We start from the raw sequence: 22,756 nt of genomic DNA, 5'->3' as shown, positions 1-22,756 counted from the left end.
AGCACTTTCATCACTGGTCTTTGGAATCATTGCTGCTCATTGCTTTGATCAGGCTTCTTATGGCTTCCAAAGTAATTGTATAAATTGTTCTGATTCTGCTCCCTTTACTTTCCATCCATTCACCCAAGTCTCAGGTTTTTCAGAAATCATTTATTTAGTAATTTCTTATGGTGCAATAACATTCTGTTACAATCTGCTTCCCAAATGATATGCACTCCCCTGGTTTCTTGTTCTCTGTGATAACAGAAAGAGCTGCTATAAGTAATTTTATGCATATGGTTCCTTTGATCCATATTTGTTTCTGATCTGTGAGGATATGAACCTTGTAGTGCTATCACTTGGTCAAGGACGCACCCAGTTTGGCTTCCACAGAAAGATTGGTTCAATTACAGTTCTACCACCAATGCATTAGTGTACCCCTCTGCCAACTGCCTTTTTCCTTTTTTGGTGTCTTTTCTGTGAAAGAGGCATCTTTGTTTTTTTTTCTTTTATATCACATTCATTACTTTTTAAAAAAAATATTATTTTTTTTTTAAATTTCATAGCTTTTTATTTACAAGTTATATGTATGGGTAATTTTACAACAATGACAATTGCCAAACCTTTTGTTCCAATTTTTTCCTTCCTTCCCCCCACCCCCTCCCCCAGATGGCAGGATGACCAGTAGATGTTAAATATATTAGAGTATAAATTAGATACACACTAAGTATACATGACCGAAAGAGACATCTTTGAAAGATAAACTTGCCTCATTCTCTTTAGCCAGCCACTGTCAGTCGCTGTGGTATGATCTACATGGAACCCCTGCAGCTAGGCTGGGAGCCTCTAGTTGCTTCTTGGTTGAGTTCCTTGAAAGAGCCTCTGGACAGAGAAGAACACCAGGCTCTGCTGAAAGAACTCTTTGATTGGTTGACACCTGTGGCTTTACGGGTTCGTCAGAAAAAATGCAAGGTCTGTGGAGTTAGAAAACAAGTTTTAGTGACCCTCATTTCCTTTTTTTTGGTTTTTGTTTGTTTTACATCCATTATCTTTTTCCCATTCCCCTAACTCAGAATAGAGCCCTCCTTCCTGTCAGGAACAGTTGAAAAAACAAATCAACACTTTGGCCAAATTTGAAACTATCTGCCCTGTTCCACCATCTTTAAAAGCTGCTTCATTTTTCACTGGACTTTCATACACAGGCAAAACTAACAAAAAGAATGAATCCATTAGGTTACAGGTAGGGCTCCCTCCAGCCCATGTTTGGAAGTTTGTGATATGAGGTGGAAGGAGTTCCATCACTGTCAAAACTGTCATGACTAGGCCTGGACTTTGAGCAAAGATGATTTCAAATTCAGCCTCAGACACATACTGGCTATGTGACCCTGGGCAAGGCATTTGAGCTCTGTCTTTTTCAGTTTCTTTACCTTTAAACTGGGGATAACAATATCGCTCACCTTCTAGGTGATTATAAAAAAAACCTAGATAAAATCATTCTCCTTTAATAATAATGATGATATTTAGGCAGTGAATTAAAGTCTATAAAGTATTTTACAAGTGTTATTTCTCAGGTATTATTTCACATGATCCTCCAACAACTCCATGAGATAGATGATATTGTTTTCTCCAGTTTACAGGCTAGTCATTTAACTAGCCTAACTTCTAGTGAGAGTCTGAGGTGGGACTCAAACCCACATTCTCTTGGCTCCAACAGCTTTCATGTGCTTTCTGTTTTGAGTGTGTACCAAAGGAAGGGGACAGATAGAAAGTACCACTGAGACTGATCCCAGATTATGTGAACCATGAGTTTGCTCAGGAGTGAATCCTCTCCCAGTTTGTAAATTCCACGAGTTCATACATTATACTTGGCCAAGAACAAAGGGGTTGTTGAATCATTTGAACAAATGGGTGAATGAAAGGCAACTTTATGAAGCTTCTTTTCCTTGGACTATTTTTACTGAATTACTAACTCTGTGTGACCTTCCGGAGAGGCAAAAATTGACTGTTCTTTGTGGCTCTGCAGGAGCTGATTCCCACAAGCAACAGCAACGTTGTCGTGTCTCTCACTCGCCTCTTTGAAATCTTGCTCTCCGAGGTGGCGGCCGAAGACCCCAACAGTAAACACATCCGTGTTTGGATCTTGGTTAGTTTTTCTTTCTACTTTGCCTTTTCCATGGACCCTCCTGCCTAACAAGAAGAAGCCTTCTTGTATGCTGGCTTTAGACTTCTCCCGACTTGATCCCAATCTGTCTTATACATTGCTTCTCTTGCTTCTCCACTTCTGATTGAGCATAGGCTGACCGAGAATAGGGATTGTTTCATTTCATTTGGGTGTTAGTATGGTGCCTGCCCAGAGTAGATAATTAATAAATACTTATTGTTTTTGGTCTCCTTTTATGTCCCCCTAAATGCCTAGTGTTTATTTTAATAATAATAATAATAACAATATATATATATATAGATTGATTGATTAAATCAACAACAATAATACAGGTTTATTGGTTGATTGATTAAGGGAACTTATAGAGTTTGGGAATCCAAATTCCACATTATCTAATAGCTTCTGACTGCCTCGAGCTCCTAGACAGAGGTTTTGGATTGGCCTGTGCACTCTGAACCCTTCCTTAGTGATGCAAGCATGGTTCTTTTGGTGCTACCCTTCATTGCTCTTTTTTTTTTTTTTTTACAGTTTAAGTACAAATACCTTCCAGCCCAGAAAACTGGGAAATTTTCTTCCCAAACTCCAAATGCCACATTTAACAGGCTAACTAAGGCTCTGTGGCATACATTTTAAATTTTCCTCCCGGAATTATACTTTTCACATTAAGATTAAAATATTAACTAATTATATAATTTTTCTGGGGAATACATATCCCAGCTCAGCTTAAAGAATTTTTATTTCTGTGATTTCAGTCATGTAGGGAGCTTTCCTTTTTTGATGCAGATGGGCATCTATCTGGTCACTAATAATCTGGGCCAGACAAAGGTTAAGACATTTATCTAGGGTCTCACAGCCAGGATGGGCCAGAATTGGGTCTTGAACAGGGGTCCTCTGTACTTTGAGTTTATCTATTATATCTCTCTGCTTCTCTAGGTTAATCACTCAATCAATATCTCTTAGGGACTTAACTGTGAGGTACTGTGCTAAGCACTAGGGTTACAAATATAAGCAAACTGAAGTATAGTCCCTCTCCTCAAAGAGTTTACATTCAAATAGGGAAAACACATAAAAGGGGATCTAGGAAGCAGGGCTAGGGGCTGGGGATGTACCTGGACAGATGCTTGGAGGAGGAGGGATGGCTGCCCCAAGAAAGGCTCTGGGAAGAACCCACCCACAAGAAAGAAACCAAGGGGAGAAGGGGCTGCAGGCTGAAGCATGGTGATCTAAGTTCAGAGATCAGGGATGGCTTCCTCTTCTTCTGGGAAGAAATAGCCAGTAAATGATTAAGGAATTTCCTGCCCTTTTCGCTGATGACTACAAACTTAGATAAAGGTCTTTTAATTAAAAAAAAAAAATACTTTTCACTTAAGAATGCTCAGGTTTGCTGGGAACCAGAGTCTAGGGTCAAACCCGTGGTTTCCAAGTTTTTCTACATTGAACCTCAATGGGTCATCCTTTTTGAGCAGTAATGATGGTCAGACACTGTTTTTTTTAACCTAATTGGTCTCATTTTGGCAATTTGAAGAGTTTTTTCTTTCTCACAGTCATTTTGAAATCTGCTGAGTAATATCAGAGGCCTTTGGATTCAGAGCCAGTCTGTTTTGGTGACCACAAAGGGAAGTAGTTGAAGAGATTAGCTAGTTGGCTTACTGACCTGCGGAAAAATTGGGATCATTGCGATGAAACTGGTCAGAATAGGGACAGGATTGGAAGTCTAGTTAGCCTAACAGATTCACCAGATCTTGGCAGGTAGAAGCCAAGTCTGGTAGGGTAAGAAGGTCTGGGCAAGAGAGGGTTAGTATAGGTGACCTTAGCAAATAGTATCAAAAGATACTGGCAGTGGAAAGGGACTTCAGAGGCTACTTAGCATCCCCTTCATTTTGTAGATAAAAAACTGAGGTCCAGGGAGGTGATATCTAAGATTACCTCATAGTTAAGCATCAGAGGTGGAATTTGTGCCATGGAGCCAGCTTGAACTCTTGCATAAGAACTGATTGTTAAATTTTCAGTGAGTCAAGGAATCCTAAGCTTATGACATAAACAAAAATTTAGTTTTAATTTATGGGAAAAAGCAAGCGTTTCCATAATGAGAACAATAAAAAAAGATACTTGCACATTAAACTACAAATCTACTAAGCACAATTTACTTTTGCTTGCAAATATACAACAAAATGATCAAGTAAATATTAACTTCCATAGATATTTAGCATAACTAGCTCCCCCAAAATAACAGGGACAGGGAAGAAAGGCACAAAAGCAAACGAATCCAGTTGCCCTGGTGTTCAGAGAGAAGTCTTTCTCTCCCCCCAAAGGATGGCGTCATGTAAAAAAAAAAGAAGGAAAATTATGGACTTATCTCATAGGGTTATTAGGCAAAGACTAAAGGAGATCATCCAGAGAAATGGTTCTACCTGTGCTGGCCATTATTTATTAGCTAGAGTGGTGATGAACAGTGGAGTTCCAGTCATGCTTGTGGTGAGTTCTGAAGTAGGATGAGGATCGGCTGCCCGTGGCTATGTCTGAGGGAATCCTTCAGAGACCCATCAAGGAATGGAGAATTGAAGCATCCTGTCTCCTGGAGCTTTCAAGTATCTCTCAGTTACCTGTTACTTGTAGACAACTCCATTGTAACTTAGATCAGGCAACATTAATGCATCTAGAATAAGAAAGTAATTGAAAGGGGAAAATTTTTTGTATCAAATTTCTCTGATAAGAGTCTGCTATCTAAGAAACATAAATAAAAAAATAGATAAAACTTAATAGCTATTTGGTCAAAGAATATGAACAAAGTTCTCAAAAGAAGAATTATAAATATTTACAGCATTGTGAAATAATGCTGCAAACTACTAACAATAAGAGAAATATATAAGAATTATAACATAAAAATAAATAAAACAATTCTAAGGTTTCTCTTCATACCCAGCAAAATGGCAAAAATAACAAAAAAATGTGTCATAATTGGAATTAAAGAAAAGGGTAAGTGGAGGCAGATCATCACACAAAACAGCATTTTTTAGCAGGGACATGCTACTTGTCCATAAATGATCAATGAATTGTGCCTCCACTTATGCCAAAGATCCCAAGCAAAAGTTCCCCCTTTATGGGTTTTGGGAAATGCAGAATAGAGAACAGAACGGAGTAGATGACATTCTGAGATTAAAGGCAATATGATTAATTACAGAGCTGAACCACAGGGAACAAAATGATTGGTTGGAATTTTGGTAATGGAGACCCCCACCACTCCTCTCATGAGATTAAGAAGTGTTCATTGTCTAAGTTTAGGTGCAAGATATTGGCTGAGACTTTTGGACAGCTAGCCAGATAGTCTTGAAGGATAGCTTAGTGTAATAAAGAGATCAGGACCAAACACCCTTTCTGTTCATGTTATGTTCCCCAAAGTTAGCAACTTTCCTTGAGGCAAGAAAGCCTTTTTTAAACTTAATCCAACACAGGCCTGTTGAATTTTGATCTAAGTTCAGAGACAAAAGAATGATGACTTAAGCAGTAATAGGACAAAATAGAATCAATAAGGAAATGAGACAGGGTCAATCTTAATCTTCCCAAATGGCAACAGCTAATGTTGGAGAGGTTATAGAAATATAGGCACACTAATGCACTGTTATGGTATAAACCATTTTGGAAAATAATTTGTAATTATGCAAATAAAGTGACCCAAATATTCATAGCCTGTGAACCAAAGACTCCATTACTGGGCTTCTACTTCCAAGGAAGCCATGTTGAGGAAGAAGTTCCCATATACTCTAAAATATTAATGGCAGCAGTTTTTGTGATTGCTAACAACTGGAAATAGTGGATGTCTAAAAATTGGGGAAAGGCTAATAAGCAAATTGTGATAAGAAAGTAATGGAACATCATAAGCTGTAAGAAATGATGTGTACAGTGATTACAGGGAGCCTGGAAGGATCTTTGTGAACTGATGCAGAGTGAAATAAGCAGAATCAAGAAAAAAATATATGACGACTACAACAATACAAATAGAATAGTTACATACCCCCAAATCAAAAGTAAATGTTACAAAATTAGAAAGATCCAGCAGGACTTGATTGAAGAGATGAGAAATTACTCACAATCTTCCCCATCATGGAGGTGTGAGGTCCAAAGTAGTTACACATGCTAGATGTTTTTGGACTTTCTCAATGTATCAGTCAGTTGTGCTGATTTTTTTTTCCTTTCCAAAAATATTATTTGTCATAGGGGAAGCCTCTTGGGGAGGAGAAAGGGAGGAAATACTTGGAATGATGATGATGATGAACGGAAAACTCATTTTAAAAATAGTAAATCTTCTTTTTGTCAAAACAGGCCTGCTTTATATTCTCTTTGATTTGGTCCATTGGGGCAAGCTGTGACTCAAATGGACGTATCATCTTTGATAATTTTGTCAGAGAAATTATAACAGGGAAGGATCCAGACCACCCAGTACCATCTTTGGTGGGCAAATGGGAATGCAACTTTGATGACAAAGGCCTGGTCTATGACTATACGTATGAGGTATGACATTATCTGCATGGGGGGTTGGATGATAAAGCTGGCCCCAGGTGGAGAGCCCCTTGAGCCCTGGAGCCTAGAACTTTGGCCAGTGGCTTAATATAGATTGAATAAGAATTGAGATTCCAGAGGACAGTATAAGGAGGCACAGGGACAGCAAGACAGAATCATTTGGGAGATAGCAAAGTGATCCCACTTCAGGGAGGGGAAAGACTGGTGAGAAAAGGGGCAGGAAGTAGAGGGAGCTCTGATTTGGGGGGTTCTTATCTGGATCAAGCTGGTATTGAGGAAGCAGGGAGTCTGGATTTGGGTACAGGTGCTGAGTTGGGGACAGGTAACACCTGGAGAAAAGAGGCCTGTTATAGGTTTGAAATGAAAGAGACTGGGTTAATTTTGATCATTGGACTCTATTAAAAATTTTGTGGCACTTGATTAGCCATAAAGTAAAATAATCCAGAAGACATATAATATGTGTGTGTGTTTATATATATATGAAATCTTCCAAAGCAAACAGGATCATTTAAAAAGTAAATGATGAAGAAAAATCTTTCAACTACATTTAAATTCATGGATTTAACAATATGTAAATTTTTTTTTTTTTGGTAGTTGAAGAACAGAGGCCGGTGGGTCCACTGGAATGAATTAATTAAATCTACTTCTTTAGGAGACAAGAAAACCAAAATTCAAGAAATTATCGTTCCTACAATGGACACAATTAGATATACTTTTTTAATGGATTTATGTCTTACCTATCAGAAGTAAGCAATTCTCTTATGCTCCAACTTTGTAAATACAATTTTTCATTTGCTGGGAATTTTATTGCTAAAAGGAACGTGGAAGTCATTTTGTCCAGGAATTTTTCATCTTTTTTTTTTGTTTCATGGACTGTGAGCAGTCTGGTGAAGTCTCCAGCTCCTTTCTTGTAACAATGCATAAAACAAAATACATAGGATTGCAAAATCAACCAATATATATTGAACCAAAAATATATTAAATATAGTTAATTATCGAAACAGTTAAAGAATTTATGGACCTCAGGAAATTTTGGCTTTAGTCAAAGCTCTTCATATTCAAGTCAGAAAAATCGAACTAGTGAGCTACAGGTTATATAGGTCTGCTGGGGATCTTGTCATTTTGAAGGGGAGCATCAACTTAAACTAAACTGTCCTTAACAATTTAGAGCTCCAGAGCTAGATGGGATTTTAGGGGTCATCCTCTCATCCACGTCCCTTATTTTGGGGGGTGAAGAAATTGAGACCCAGGTGGTGATTGGATTTGCTCACAGTCCAATATTGCCGGGAGAGAGGATTTTAACCCAGTTCCTCAGTCCCCAAACACTGCATCTTTTCATTGTATACACATAACTATCTTTTCAGAGGACTCCAGTTTCTGTTAATTTACAATAAAGGAGTCTTTCTCCTGTATTTTCTCTTCTGACTGATTTATTTATCTTATTTTTTTTCTTTTAAATATAAAGGCCACTGCTTTTCGTGGGTCCAACAGGTACTGGGAAATCAGTCTATGTGAAGGATAAACTCATGCATCATTTGAACAGGGATCAGTATTTTCCATTCTTTGTTAATTTCTCCGCGAGGACCAGCGCCAATCAGGTTCAGGTCAGATTAAAATCAGTAAAACATATGTTGTTATTCTCTTTATTTAAATAACTCTTTATCAAGTAAGATTAACTTTCCATTGTCTAGTGCAGGGGTTCTTAAAGTTTTTCCACTTGCAACCTCTTTTTGCCTGAGAAATTTTGATTCACAGAGGTATTTTGGGCAGTATTGGTGCAAAGTGCCCATGCTGTGTGTTCAAGACTGTGGTGAAATTGTGCCACATGCAACACAGGGAAGAACTGCTAGAAACATCTTGGATTCATTGTGCGTTGGATTTTAAATGAATTTTTGGTCATTGCATTTAGAAACCTTCGACGGTTGCCAATTTTTCATGACCCTCACATTTAGTTGTGTGACCCATATGGGGGTGAACATTCAAAATTTAAGAAAACTTTAGTCTAGCTATTTTTTTTTTTTTTTGAGGCAATTGGGGTTAAGTAACTTGCCCAGGGTCACACAGTTAGGAAGTACTAAGTGTCTGAGACCCAGATTTGAACTCAGGTCCTCTGACTTCAAGGCTGGTTCTCTATCTACTGTGCCATCTAGCTGCCCCTAGTCTAGTTATTTTTGTTCTGATGTTATCTGACCTTTTATGCTGTCAGCATCATTAAGAAGCAGCGGATGTCCATTATTGTCATGGTTTTTAGGAACTAATGGATGAATCAAAGCTGCTTTTTAATGTAAGTAATAATTAATAATACTACGTCCATATCCAGTTCATCCTTGGTCTCTCCTGCATCTTAGAACATTATCATGGCAAGGTTGGACAAGAGGCGCAAAGGAGTGTTTGGCCCTCCCATGGGCAAGAAGTGCGTGATATTTATAGATGACATGAATATGCCGGCCCTGGAGAAATATGGAGCTCAGCCACCTATTGAACTGTTACGCCAATTTTTCGACTACGGAAATTGGTAACTATTCAAGTGAAGTCATGGTGGGTCGGGGCAGGTGATCCAGCAGGTGGGGAGCTGGGCCCATGGTCAGGAAGGCCCGAGCTTAGCGGGGCCAGGCCAAGCTAGCCTGGCTTCCAAGGCCCTTCTCACTCCAGCAGCCCGATTTTCCACGTCCTCGCCTTGAGTGAAGGACCCAGGATGTGTAAGAGTGGTGAGAGTCTCCCGTGACTCGCTGGAATGATTGCCCTGCTGTTTCCTACTCAGAATCTCCTTTCTGCGGTTTTCTCTCCAGCACAGGGTGCACTCATTGTTTTATTCATTGTCCCCCCCGCCATTTTTTTATGCCTCTCAGTTCAGAGTGCACTTTATTTTATTCTCCCCCCCCACAATTTTTTATCCCTTTTCAGCACAGGGCACACTTGTTGTTTTATTTCCCTCCTTTTTATCCCTCCCACTCAGCTCTTGAAGAGAGCAAGGAGCCCCAAATTTGGAATCATGAGACCCGAGTTCACATCTTAGCTTTGATGGAATCGTGGGCAAGTCTTTCATTTCTTTGTGCCTCAGTTTCCCATATCTGTCAAATGAGAAGGCTAGCCTAAATAGTCCCTGAGACCCTCCTGACGTGGGCTACAAGTGTCCTGTATTGATTAGGGCACTTCTGGAAGGAGGAAGCTGGGCAGTTGAGGATGAATTTCCCTTCTTGGCCCCTAAGCTGTGGACCATGGGGATTCTTTCAGTCATTGTTCAGTCTTTCTGGGACCCCATTTGAGGTTTTCTTGGCAAAGATATTGGAAGAGTTTGCCATTTTCCGCTCCATCTCATTTAAGGGGTGAGGAAACCAAAGCCCTAGGCTTTCTCACCACCTCCGATTGCCTACTCTGATCACTGGGTAATTCTGGCCCAGCTCTGAGGAGGTGGGACACTAGACATGGGTCAGGTAGGACTGGTTTCAGATTCTTCCTCAGACACTTAGTAGCTTTGTAATCGAGTCACTTAATCTCAGTCTAATTCTGTAAAATGGGGACAATAATGGCACTTATTCTTGGAGAGTTGAGCTCATGTGAAACACTTTGCAGTGCCATATAAATCTAGCCACTTATATTATCTTTTGTCAGAGTATATGAACTTTGGGGGTTGGTTGAGAAATGGGTCTGCTATTCTGTAAGACAGGGACAATCAGAGAGATCTTTTGGGGACAGCACTGATGGGTTAGAATTACAGTGGATTTTGAAATCTGTGTGTGATTTGAAGGTACGACTTGAAGGACACGACTAAAATTGTGCTGATGGATATCCAGCTGATTGCTGCCATGGGCCCACCAGGTGGGGGGAGGAATCCCGTCACTCCGCGATTCATCCGCCATTTCAACATCTGTTCCATTAACACCTTCAGTGATGAAACCATGGTCAGGATCTTCTCCGCCATTGTTGCTTTCTACTTGAGGACTCGCGATTTCACACCAGAGTACTTTGCTATTGGAAACCAAATTGTTAATGGGACTATGGAGGTGAGTGACCTGGACTGCGTTAGGACTGTTGGGGCAGACTGGATGCCCAGAGTCCCTTTGTTGGGCTCCCCACCAGGCTGGAGGAGGAGGAACGCCATTCTTTCCAGCAGCCAACTCCTTTGATGGCTTAGCACTCAGCCCAGTGCCTGGCGCATAGTAGGTGCTTAATAATACTGATCTATGGTGATGTTTGCCAGTAGCAGCCAGGACTTGTGTCTGTAAGCTTGAGCAGTCATAACTAGCATGAAGTTAACTGGTTTTGTCTCAAGCCACTGACTTCCTCCATCCCTGCGCTTTGCCTCCCATGTCTCCATGCCATTGCATGCTCTGATCTCCCTCTCCTAAGCTCTCATGGGCCCATGTTTGCCCTTGATCTCTTTTCTGGGGCATCCACTGCCCGCTTTCCTGGTATGACCTGCTTCTCTCATCTGTCTCCTGATATTAAATTGTCCTCTGCCCTCTGGCATTAGAGCACTCCCTTTATGCAGGTGCTATAGGTGAACAAATTATCAGCTCTAGTTCTTGAAGAGACATAATCATTTTGGCTTTTAAGTACAAGGAAGAGTTCTTAGGAGCCATAGCGGGTGGACACTGGATGTGCATTGGTCGGAAGATCTGTGTTCAAATCCTTCCTAAGATACTTTTTAGCTGCATATCCTGAGCAAGTTATTTAACCTGTAGGATCTGGTGACCTGCTAGGGTCTCTGAAAGCTCTATAGAACCTCATTTTGGCCTGTTGCCTTGAATTTTAAAAAACCATTTGAATTTTGGTTCCCTCTTTATAGAGGGTTGGGGAGCCCACTGGGAAAAGGTCAGTTTGTATATCAGTATAAAGCAACAACATCCAACTGGGTCTTAGTTTCTTTATATGTAAAATTAGACAGTGAACGGATTGCTGGGCCTGGAGTCAGGGAGACCAGAGTTCAAATCTAACACCAGACACTTATTATTGGTTGCCATCCTCCTCCTCTTCCTCCTCCAGGAACTGGGCTTGAACTCTTGACTCCAACAGGTGACTTTTTGCCTTATCTTACTTGGAATCTGCTTCTACTTCTCTACCATTTCCAAACAAGTTGATATCCAGGTTCTTTTTATGATATTTGACTCTCCCTCCTCCTTTATTTATTATCTTCTTCCACCTTATGATATCAGTGCTTCGAGAACAGACTTTTATTTCTGTTTGTTTTTTTATAGTTCCTGACACATAATAAGTACTTAATAAGCACATTTTCATTCACTCATCACTTAAATGTTCCTAAACCTCAGTTTTCTCATTTACAAAATAGATGATTTTTCTTGTTATACACTTAACTCATGTGGTTGTGAGACTAAGATGAGAAATGCCTATAAAGGGAATTGCAAAGTATGACAAATTTCAATTATTATTACATTATTTGTTAACAAATCTCAATATGCTAAATGTCAACAATTATTATATAATTTATCAATGAATCACAATGTTAAATGTCAATTATTATGACATTATTTGTTACTGAGTCTCAATATGTAAATATTAATTACAACATTTGTTAATGAGTTTCAATATACCAAATGTCAATTATTATTATATTCTGTTATATTATTAATGAGTCTCATACTAAATGTCAATTATTATCATATCTTTTGTCAATGAGCCTCAATACACTAAATGTCAATAATCATATTATTCGTTACTGAGCCTCAAGATGTAAATTCATTAATTATGACATTTGTTAATGAATCTCAATATATTAAATGTCTATTATTATATTATTTGTTAATGAGCCTCAATATGCTAAATGTCAATTACTATGATATTATTCATTGAGTCTCAATATGCTAAATGTCAATTACTATATTGTTAATGAGTCTCAAGATGCTAAATGTCAGTTATTATATTATTCATTAATGAGTCTAAATGTTAATTATTATTATTAATTGCTATACATATATAATATACATTATAATAATACATAACATAATAATATTGTTAATGAGTCTCAGTATGCTAAACGTTAATCTCGATATGTTATAAGCAGATGGATTTAGTGATTACAACTGTTCTATTTCTGCTTCTTGACTTGTTTTCCTTTGTATATCCCAAGATCTATAAACGGTCCATGGAAAATCTGTTGCCCACCCCAGCCAAGTCTCACTACACATTCAACCTGCGGGATTTCGCCCGGGTCATTCTGGGCTGCCTGCTCATCGACAGGGAAGCGGTGGAGCACAAGCACACGATGGTGCGGCTCTTTGTCCATGAGGTCCTGCGAGTGTTCTACGACCGCCTGGTGGACGACTTTGACCGACAGTGGCTGTTTGAGCTGATCAAGGTTGTTATCAAGGACCACTTCAAAGAGAACTTTGACTCTGTCTTCGCCCACCTGAGGAAGGAGAACAAGATGGTAAGGTGACATCTGGCCCCAGAGGTTGCAGCCAGGGGGACCTGGCCAGGCCTTCTCCTCCAGGATTCATTTCTGTGCCAAATTAGGAGACAGAAGCAAGAAGAGCATCCTCCTCGAGGCTGCAGCCCCTTCTAGCAGCCTGGTGATGCCCAGGGACCCCTGGAAATTGTGTTTGTACATTGCCAAGATAGAGCAGATTTCGAAGGAAATCAACTATAGTGAAGTATAGTGAAGTAGCCTTGTTAAGAACTCCTGCAAGAGGGCTGGTTCAATATTAGCAAAACTATTAGCATAATTGACTATATCAATAACCAAACTAACAAAAATCATATGATTATTTCAATTAATGCAGAAAGAGCATTTGATAAAATCCAACACCATTCCTATTAAAAAACACTAGAGAATATAGGAAATAATGGAGTTTTCCTTAAATTGATCAGTAGCATCTATTTAAAACAATCAGCAAGCATCATATGATAGGGACAAACTAGAACCATACCTAGTAAGATTCAGGGGTGAAACAAGGTTGCCCACTATCACCGTTACTATATAGTCTTGTATTAGAAATGTTAGCTTCGGCAATAAGAGTTGAGAAAGAGATTACAGGAATTAGAATAGGCAATGAGGAAACCAAATTATCACTCTTTGCAGATGATATGATGGTATACTTAGAGAACCCCAGAGAATCTACTAAAAAATTACTAGAAACAATTCACAACTTTAGCAGAGTTGCGGATACAAAATAAATCTACAGAAATCATCAGCGTTTTTATATATTACCAACAAGAATTTCTGCTAGAAGATGTTGATTGAATGCAAAGTGTGTAAAGGGACACTAGAAAGCACCGTAACTATAGCACCCAGAGCACATGACTTACAACCTGGAAGACCTGAGTTTAAATGCAGCCTTAGATCATTACTAGCCTTTGTGGGACATTGGACAAGTCACTTCACTTCCTTTAGTATCAGTTTCCTCTGTAAATTGAGGATGATAGTAGTAATGACCTCCCGGGACTGTTGCAAGGATCAGTGAGCTAAAACATGGACAATATCTTGCAGACCTTCAAGTGCTAAATAAATGTTAGCTATTATCATTAGAAATGTAGAACGTTTTACATTTCCTTACTTGGACATTGTAGGTAAAAGAGGAGGATTTAAGAAGTCTCCTGTTTGGGGATTACATGAATCCAGATCTTGAAGGAGATGAAAGAGTTTACATAGAAATTCCAGATGTGAAGACTTTCAATGACGTAGTAGAACAATGTTTGGAGGAATACAACCAGACCCACAAGACGAGAATGAACCTCGTCATTTTCCGGTGCGTCCATTGGGGACCAAAGCTTAACCCTCCCCTCAGGCTTCTGTTCAGGTCTTTTAGATTGACTAACCCTTTGCTACCCCAGTCATCATTTTGGTAGGTAGGACGACTTCTCCATTTCCATGTAAATGAGATGGACAAGCAGCCATCTTGCCATTGTCCAGTTTTGCCATAACTGGAGGATAATGCCATAATTACCATAAGCATGGTGGCTCCTAGGACGTGTGCAAGAGCCAGGGCTAACAGGACAGCCGGCGAGTTGAAGAGAGCTTGGTGATCTCTTTGGGCTTTGCATATTTGCTTCCCCATAGTTTCCCTTGATACAAGCCAAGCTCCTTGAGGGCATCTCCCAGTCATTGTCTGTCTTTGTGATCCCAGAACCTAGAGCAGGGCCTGGCACACAGGTGCCAAATGAATGCTTTTAAATTTAAAGCAGAGGAAGACTTCCCAAATCCTGAATCTCTTCTCTGGGTAGGGAAAGGCTTTAAATGTGGAGTCAGTAAGACTTGGCTCCAGACTCCATTTTATCTACTTCCTAGCTGTATGAGACAAGGCAAGTGATTTAGCTTTTCTAAATCTGTTTCCTTAATCTGTAAAACAAATGGAGTAGACTCTAGAGCCTCTAAGGTTATTCCTTCCAGCTCTAGAAAAAGTGTGGTGATACAGTGGATAGAACACCAGATCTCAGGAGGGCCTGAGTTCAAATCAAGCTTTGACAAGGCTGTGCTATAATGGGCAAGTCACTTGACCTTGTCTACTTCAGTTTCCTCATCTATAAAATAGTAGTATCTCCCTCCCAGAGTGGCTGTGATAATCAGATCATATTGTAGAGTTTTTTTTATAAACCTTCAAATATTATTATCTAAATATTAGGTATTGTTATTAGGGGAAACTACTGGCAAAGTGGATAAAGTGCCAAGCCTGGGTCAGGAAAACACATCTTCTTGAATCCAAATTCAGCTTTAGATACTTACTGACTGCGTGACCCTGGGCAAACCATTTGCCTCAGTTTTTTCATCTGTCAAATGAACTGGAGATGGAAATGATAAACTTCTCTAGTTTCTCTGCCAGGAAAACCAAGTGGGGTCACAAAGAGTCAGCATTCCCCAAAACAACTGAACAACAGAATTGTCATTATTGTTATTTTATATCTATGATTCAAGTAGGTGAGACGTGGTGGGGTTACAATTGCACTAATGAAGGGAATATCCACAGCTATGAGATCAGATACAGGAAAAGATTGATTATGAAAATGGATAAATATTTCATTCTCTAGAATAGGGGTCCTCAAACTATGGCCACGGGCCAGATGCGGCAGCTGAGGACGTTTATCTCCCTCACCCAGGGCTATGAAGTTTCTTTATTTAAAGGTCCACAAAACAAAGTTTTTGTTTTGACTATAGTCTGGCCCACCAACAGTCTGAGGAACAGGGAACTGGCCCCCTATTTAAAAAGTTTGAGGACCCCTGCTAAAACATGGGTTTCTTAACTTTGTTGTTGCATCATGAAGTCCTTTGGCAAACTGGGAAAGTCTGTGCTGCCCTTCTCAAAATAGTATTTTTAAATAATTGAAGGAAATGTTACATTTTCAATTAGAGACTAGTGAAAGTTAAGATGTACTTTAAAAAAAAAACTCATTATATTTTTAAATAATAGAAGGAAATGCTAGATTTTCAGTTAGAGACTAATTAAGATGTAATTTTTAAAACTTCATCTAAATTCATGAACTCCCTAAGTTTATAACCCTTCTAGAATTAACTTTTAATTAGTTTTCCTTTGCCTTCAAATTATCCAGCTGAAACCATTGTTTAAAAAGTTGTATGTGTGTATGTTTTATCATCAGCAGTCACCACTTTATTGGCTAGACAATATAGTCTCCTGTGACTATATATATATATAGCTACACGATCAAACAAAACTCATTTCACTTGACATTCACATGTTTTGTTGATGATGGCTCCACGGCAGGTATGTGTTGGAACACCTTTCTCGAATTTGCCGCATCCTGAAGCAATCCGGGGGAAATGCTTTGCTGGTTGGTCTGGGAGGAAGTGGCCGCCAATCTATGACCCGACTTGCCACATCTATGGCAAAGATGCAGATGTTCCAACCAGAAATTTCCAAGAGTTATGGGATGAATGAATGGAGAGATGACCTCAAGGTAAAATGATTATAAAGTTTCTACCATGTTTTTCAAGAGATCCCTCTACCAGTAAGAAAGCATGTGGATTGAAGAGCCAGCTGGATGGAATAGTGATATTATAAGTGAGAAACGTTATAGGTGGATCTTATCTATCTTAGTGGGTCTCCTAGTCCAATTTTCTTTTTTCACAGCTGTGGAAATTTTTATAGCTGTGGAGAAATTGGCCAAATTTGGGTTGGCGTCTTCTCAGGGAATAGTAAAAGGGTCACAGAGCCTTAGCTAGCTGCTTTTTAGGGATGTAGTTGGGAGTCTTAATTAGTAGACCATAACAGATCCCCTTCAGAAGTCCTGTGAATGCTGAGATTCTGTGATTCTCTGGCTCTACACATGGCTTGGTTTTGGTTCTTAAAATGGTGGCGGGGATGAGAAATGGGGGAGGAACAGAATGGGTATGGAAGTCCCAATAGCCTGGCCTTTCAGAAGGCTGCTGGCCATGGTGCTGAAAGCAATGTTGGAGTGGCAGTCCTGAGGTTTTGTTGGTGGGGGTCATGAGGAGAATAATGTTATATTATTGGTGGTGACTATTATGACTCGAAGGCAGGGCCGGAGAACTTAGAACACTGGGAATGAAGGATGGATTCCTTTGTCTGAAAATCAGGAGGACTCCTGAGGGAGCCGCTGCTCTCAGTCATGACTCCAGGACTCCCACAGCCTTGCCCGTGGTAGCCAGTTGAGACAGATGCACGGACCTGGCAGGCTGCAGCCAGCCTGGGAGCCTCGGCCAGTGCTGGTTATCTGCACGGTCCCTCCATCTACAGAGGGAGGGCTATTTGAGCTTTGAGACTGGGTCCTTTTGAAGGGTCCCTGTTGGCATGAGATGCTCCAGGGGGCTGGAGGGAACCGGCTCACCTGAAACAGTGGTCTGGAGCAAAGTCTGGCTTGGTCCTGGACTTCTGCCTGAGCTACAGGATTTCTAGTCTCTATCTTTCTCACCAGGAACAGATCAGGGGTGAAGTTGTGTGTGGGGAAGCCAAACCATTGTGTTCCTCTGCTTCCTACACACTCAATAAAGCTCGTATTTTTATACATAAGCATTTAGCACATAAAGGGAACTTAACATTGTTCAAATCAATTATCTGAAATTAAAAGGAAACAGGACAAAATTACTGAACCATCTATGATTTAATTTGTAAAGCTAGTTTTTACATGTCAAATCAGGTCACCTGATGCTTCAGAGGTCAGAGGACAGGAGTGATTTACAGAGTCGATTTTTATAACAAAAAAGATTTTTAAAATGACAGAAGCTTGTGTTGAACATAATTCTATTGTGCAAAGCTAGTTCCTGGCTAGTTAGCTTCTCCCAGAGTTCCTTACCCCTATGCCAGAAGTCCTTTCCTGCAGGTGTGTCTTTTTGTAACCAGAAAGAGGAATATGTGATCCCTGATAGGGGACTAGCAGCCCCCCATTAACCCCATTGCCCTTAGCAGAATCTATTACTCAACTTAAGTTGAGTTAGAGTTAACTTAAGAAAAAAAAAAAAGGGAGCTTATTCCACTGAGACTGGAAAGAGGAACTTAACCAACCTTTGGCTAATCTTTCTCTATCTGCCAGAAAGGGGCAACTTAGCTTTTTATTATTTTTATATTATTTTATTATGTCTTATTCTAAATTCTTTTAGAAAACAAGAAATCTAAAGAAATGTCATGCTTTTAGAATACAACACCAAATTTCTCAAGTTCTTCTTAAGTAAAATTTCATCTATTCAATTATATAAAGTCTTAATTTACCTTTTTTTTAATTTTTTTTTCTTTCTTTCTTTCTTTTTTTTTTTTTTTTTCTGAGGCAATTGGGATTAGGTGACTTGCCTGGGGTCACACAGGAAGGAAGTGTTAAGTGTCTGAGACCAGATTTTAACTCAGGTCCTCCTGACTTCAGGGCTAGTGCTCTATCCACTGCGCCACCTAGCTGCCCACTAAACCTTATTTTTCACAAAGATATATTATTTTTAGTTGATTCATATTAAATAAATCCCAATAACTCATGGTTGTGCTCCCATCCCCAATAACTGCTTTTTAAATTTTTAAAAATTACCCACAGAACCAAACCAATCCCTTCCATTTTTCTAACTTAACCCTACCAATGAACCTTTAGGCATTTCTAAAAAAATTAGGCAAATTCCCTTAAAATTTTTTTTTTCTCAGTAAGATCAAAACCATTTTTCAAGTTTCCTTTTTTCAAGACTGCAACCCCCCCCCTTTTAAAAAAATCCAGCTGTATCAGTGTAGACTCCAGCTTTTTTGAAAAAAAAAACTATATCCATTCTTTTCTTATCCATACTTGGTAACTTAAATAGTCATCTTTTCCCCCCATTTTATAAAAAAGTATTCAAAACTAGACCTTTCTTATTACCTTATCTAACACATTATTTTCTTTTACCAATTTAATTCCTCTAGTTTACTTCTCATTCATCTCCAAGATTGCCTACAGACTTAATCTTCGTGCTTTTCATTATAGCACAAATTTTTCTTTTTTCATAAAAAGAAAAAACCAATTAATTACAATGCTCTCATCTGTTTCTCTTTAGTTTACAAATTCACAGTTCATTCTAATTTCTTTAAGGTCTATACAATGACAATCAAATATACAACTTACTGCAAAGTTTAAGGTACTTTCTTAGTCATTATTGGGAAACATGGAGAAAAAGGTGATCTATCTCCTTATGAAAATTAACCTCTTTTATGCTGGAAAAGTATTCATCCACCTATTTCATGGCCAAGTCCTAAATATAGCAAGGATATTATTAGGTTAAAGGATCTCTGCTACTCCTCTCACAATGAATAGTAAATTATTATTACCATTCAGTTTATATACCCTCTAAAAATTGAAGTTTGTTTTCCATCTTAAAACTATATTCCTTTCTTAATATATGATTTAATAGCATTCTATAAAAGTAGTTTCCATTTTGGCGCCATTGAGTGTGAATGATCTTCATTCCTAATTGCTACTTCCTCTTACAAAGTTTTGATTCTTTCCAATATTGGAAGTCATCAGCATAGTTAATTTTCTAATGATTTTTAATTCACAGAAATTCTCATTACATTAATTTAACTTTGAATTGACCTAAATGAAATATAGCTGTATAATTGCTAATGATAATAACTTGAAAATCTCAACTTTCACAAGGGTCATTAGCTGCCAAGATTTAAATTTTGGGATTCAAGATCATCAATGTACTTATATTTATATTTGTCATCTCATCTCTCAAAATACTTTCTTCTTTTTTCTTCTCTTTCTCCTCCTCCTCCTCCTCCTTTCTTCTTTCCTCCTCCTCCTTTCTTCTTTCTTCCTCCTTTCCCTCCTCCTTCTCCTTCTTCTAATATTTGTGGATAATATATTCCTTTTAATTTGCTCTTTTGTATTCTAAGCACCCTCTGTTAGGTACGTTTACACTTAATTTACTCCTTTACTTCTTATACTGCTATATTCTTGTTTGATTCTATCTTTGATAATTCTTACCCTAATTTGTAATAACCTTATTTATTATAGTTCTACCAAAATATAATTTTGAATTTAATTTTACTTCCATTGATTTCAACAAAAGTTTTACCATGTTTCTAATTTACCTAAACAATTTGTTACAGTTTATTATTTCAACTACTTGCAGTTGCTTCATGATTTCAAAACAAGTTCCTTCAGGTTGGTTGCTTAAAAGCAGTAATAGCAGAAGGGTAAATAATTCTAAATCTACTTACTTTCATTCTTTTGGAATCTGAAGATGGTCTAAAGTTTTCCTATTTTGTCTTCTAAAAATTCAGAGTTCCTTCCTGCAATAAATTTGTCCCAACTTTTAAGTACAGTTTTAAAGTATATCTTTAATCTACGCTAAAAACCAGTTTCACAAAGTGATTCGCACAACCTCAGACTCAGAAATTGACTAACTGAAACTGCTTAGGGCTTAGCAAATGTACTTCTTTTTAAAATTCTTAGTTGTGAAATTAAATCTACAGGAATTTTATTCTAATTTGTCCTGTATCAATTTCCCAAATTTTTCCTATTTTAATACTTCTCTCAATTTTATTGAATTTCTATTTCACTAAATCTCTTTTGAATAGATTTTATGATTAATAAAACAGTTCTTAAAATTCAAAATACAGCTTCAAAATCAATCTCTAGTCATTTTAAAGTTCTTTTTATGGAATAACTAATAGGTCAATTTTTGTTAAGTATCTTCAAGTAGAGAATAACAAATTTAGTCTCTAATTATTATTATTTTTTATCTGTCTTAAATCTCTGCAACCTCCAATTGGCTTGTATTGGAAATAGAATAAGAAAAAGAGACTTGTCTTTTCTGAAGACTTCTTTTTGATGTTTTATTTAGTCTTTCTCCTCTGTTTACCGTTCTGCAGGAAAAAGCACAGGACAAAGGAAATGCTTGGAAACACCTACTAGTATAGAAAAACACAAAGCTCAGAGAAGACAGCACAGATTTCCCATTCTCTTAAAAGATTTTCTTTAGCATATAAGGCCCCTTTCTATCTGAAGCAAGGAATCCATCATTCCTAAACTTAGATTTATTATTCATAAAACAGACACAAAGACTTGACACAACATTAATTTAGGCTTGAACTTCTAAATTTTTTCTAGAAGATTTTGAAGTTAGGATCTTACTTGCCTACTTTATTGTACATACAATTTAGGATAGTCCTGCTGTCAGTCCAATATTAATTCTTCTGTTTGTCTTACGTTTTTAATCTTATTAATCATATTTAATCTTATTAATAAATTAAATTAATCTAATGAACAACATCAAAATGCTTTAGTCTAATTTGCTAATTGGATTCATCCATTTAAAGGGCACATTGTATATACATAAATGCACATATATACACACACATATGTATTTAACACACAATTTAGCAAAATTTTCCTTCCTGTTCTTTTTTTAAAAATTTAAATTTATTTAGAACAAGTTCCTAATAGAAAATTCTACTTCTTCTAGGTTCTCTACTAAATCACATTTAAAAAGAGAATTTAAAAAAAAAAAAAAAAAAGAAAAATGAAATACTCTACTTCTTAAAGGTTTTTTCTCTTAAAACTTTTTTTCCCCAGGGGAATAATTTTCTATTAAAGAGCTTTTTCTAAAACAAAAATACACTTTCTTCCCCACTAATGTGGAGGGTATCCTCTAAAAACTCTTTGCACTTAACAATTTCTTCAGAGTAAAACATTTGGTGGTTTTGGTGGTTTACTTCTCAGAGTAGAGACTTACCTTACCTTTGGACTAAGGATAAAGTCCAGGCCTCCAACACAGCCCTTTCTTTGAGAAGTCTCCCAGTGACCAGAGAGCTCTTGGGAAAATTCTGTGGAGAGGACCACTTAAGGAAGTGAATTCCTTAGGTTCCATCTTGGGTGCCAACTATAAAAATTAATTATCTGAAATAAAAAGGAAACCGAGAACAAAGTTGCCAAGCCATCTCTGATTTAATTTGCAAAATTAGCATTTGCATCCCAAATCAGGTTATCTGAATCCTCAGAGGTCAAGAGAACAGGAGTGATTTACAGAGCGATTTTTATAACAAAAAAAGAGGAATCGAAAAATGACAGAAATGTGTTTTGAACAGAATTCAGTTGGGCAAGGAAAGTCACCTGATGAGTTAGTTCCTCCTAGACTTTTAAAATCCTTTGTCAGAAGGTCTTTTCTACAGGTGGTGCCTTTTGTGACCAGAAAAATGTGTTGACAAAGAGGAACTTGTGGTCAGTAGTTAGCAATCTTCTCTCCCTGTACCCCTGTCCACATCATTCTTAATAGATTCCTTACTCAACTTAAATTGTAGCTCTTAAAAAAAAGAAAGGGGAACTTGTCTAAGAGAGAGAAGTTTGTCTATCCTTCCAGCTGCCAGAAATGGATCTTAGCCTCTGATCAATCCCCCTTCTGCTAGAAGAGGAAATTTAGCTTTTTGAAAAACCTTATAATCTTATGACTATTTTATTCTAATTTTCTGCTGCTAAATGAAAGTCTTCTCAATCTGTCTATTCACTAAATTTATAAGTAACCTAAATTTAAGACACTATATTCTATTATTGTATTCTATATTGTATTGTGTCTGTATTAAGACACTAAGATCTATATTAGTTTGGCTTAGCTGTTAGGGCTAGTTTTCCCCAAAGGGTGAGTTTAATCCTGTAATCAAACCAAAACTGAATTCAAAGTAATCAATAATAGCTGATTTCTTTGTCACCATTCTATAA

At 38.0% G+C, this 22,756-nt stretch overlaps 1 protein-coding gene and 1 long non-coding RNA gene across 5 annotated transcripts in view; one reads left to right on the top strand and one right to left on the bottom strand.

Moving 5' to 3' along the window:
• DNAH12 (dynein axonemal heavy chain 12) overlaps positions 1-22,756 on the top strand; it is a 133,327-nt gene that overhangs the window by 50,337 nt on the left and 60,234 nt on the right. For 3 of the 4 annotated variants that reach the window (XM_031953093.1, XM_023498082.2, XM_031953085.1), the window contains 10 exons: positions 763-951; positions 2,003-2,122; positions 6,461-6,649; positions 7,253-7,404; positions 8,124-8,262; positions 9,007-9,173; positions 10,407-10,662; positions 12,747-13,046; positions 14,186-14,364; positions 16,333-16,525. In XM_031953093.1, coding sequence (XP_031808953.1) covers positions 763-951; positions 2,003-2,122; positions 6,461-6,649; positions 7,253-7,404; positions 8,124-8,262; positions 9,007-9,173; positions 10,407-10,662; positions 12,747-13,046; positions 14,186-14,364; positions 16,333-16,525 — 1,884 coding nt within the window. The remainder of the gene's footprint in view (positions 1-762; positions 952-2,002; positions 2,123-6,460; positions 6,650-7,252; positions 7,405-8,123; positions 8,263-9,006; positions 9,174-10,406; positions 10,663-12,746; positions 13,047-14,185; positions 14,365-16,332; positions 16,526-22,756) is intronic. The other variant, XM_031953099.1, reaches the window with a different exon arrangement.
• Positions 869-22,114, bottom strand: LOC105749574. Its single transcript, XR_004232074.1, has 5 exons — positions 21,782-22,114; positions 12,810-13,025; positions 7,396-7,565; positions 4,552-4,796; positions 869-953 (listed from the first exon to the last, which is right to left on the bottom strand). It is a non-coding gene; the product is annotated as an uncharacterized LOC105749574 (long non-coding RNA).

This window comes from Sarcophilus harrisii, chromosome 1, assembly GCF_902635505.1.
Source record: "Sarcophilus harrisii chromosome 1, mSarHar1.11, whole genome shotgun sequence".
NCBI classification, from domain to species: Eukaryota; Metazoa; Chordata; class Mammalia; order Dasyuromorphia; family Dasyuridae; genus Sarcophilus; species Sarcophilus harrisii.
This window is presented reverse-complemented; position numbering and strand designations above follow the sequence as displayed.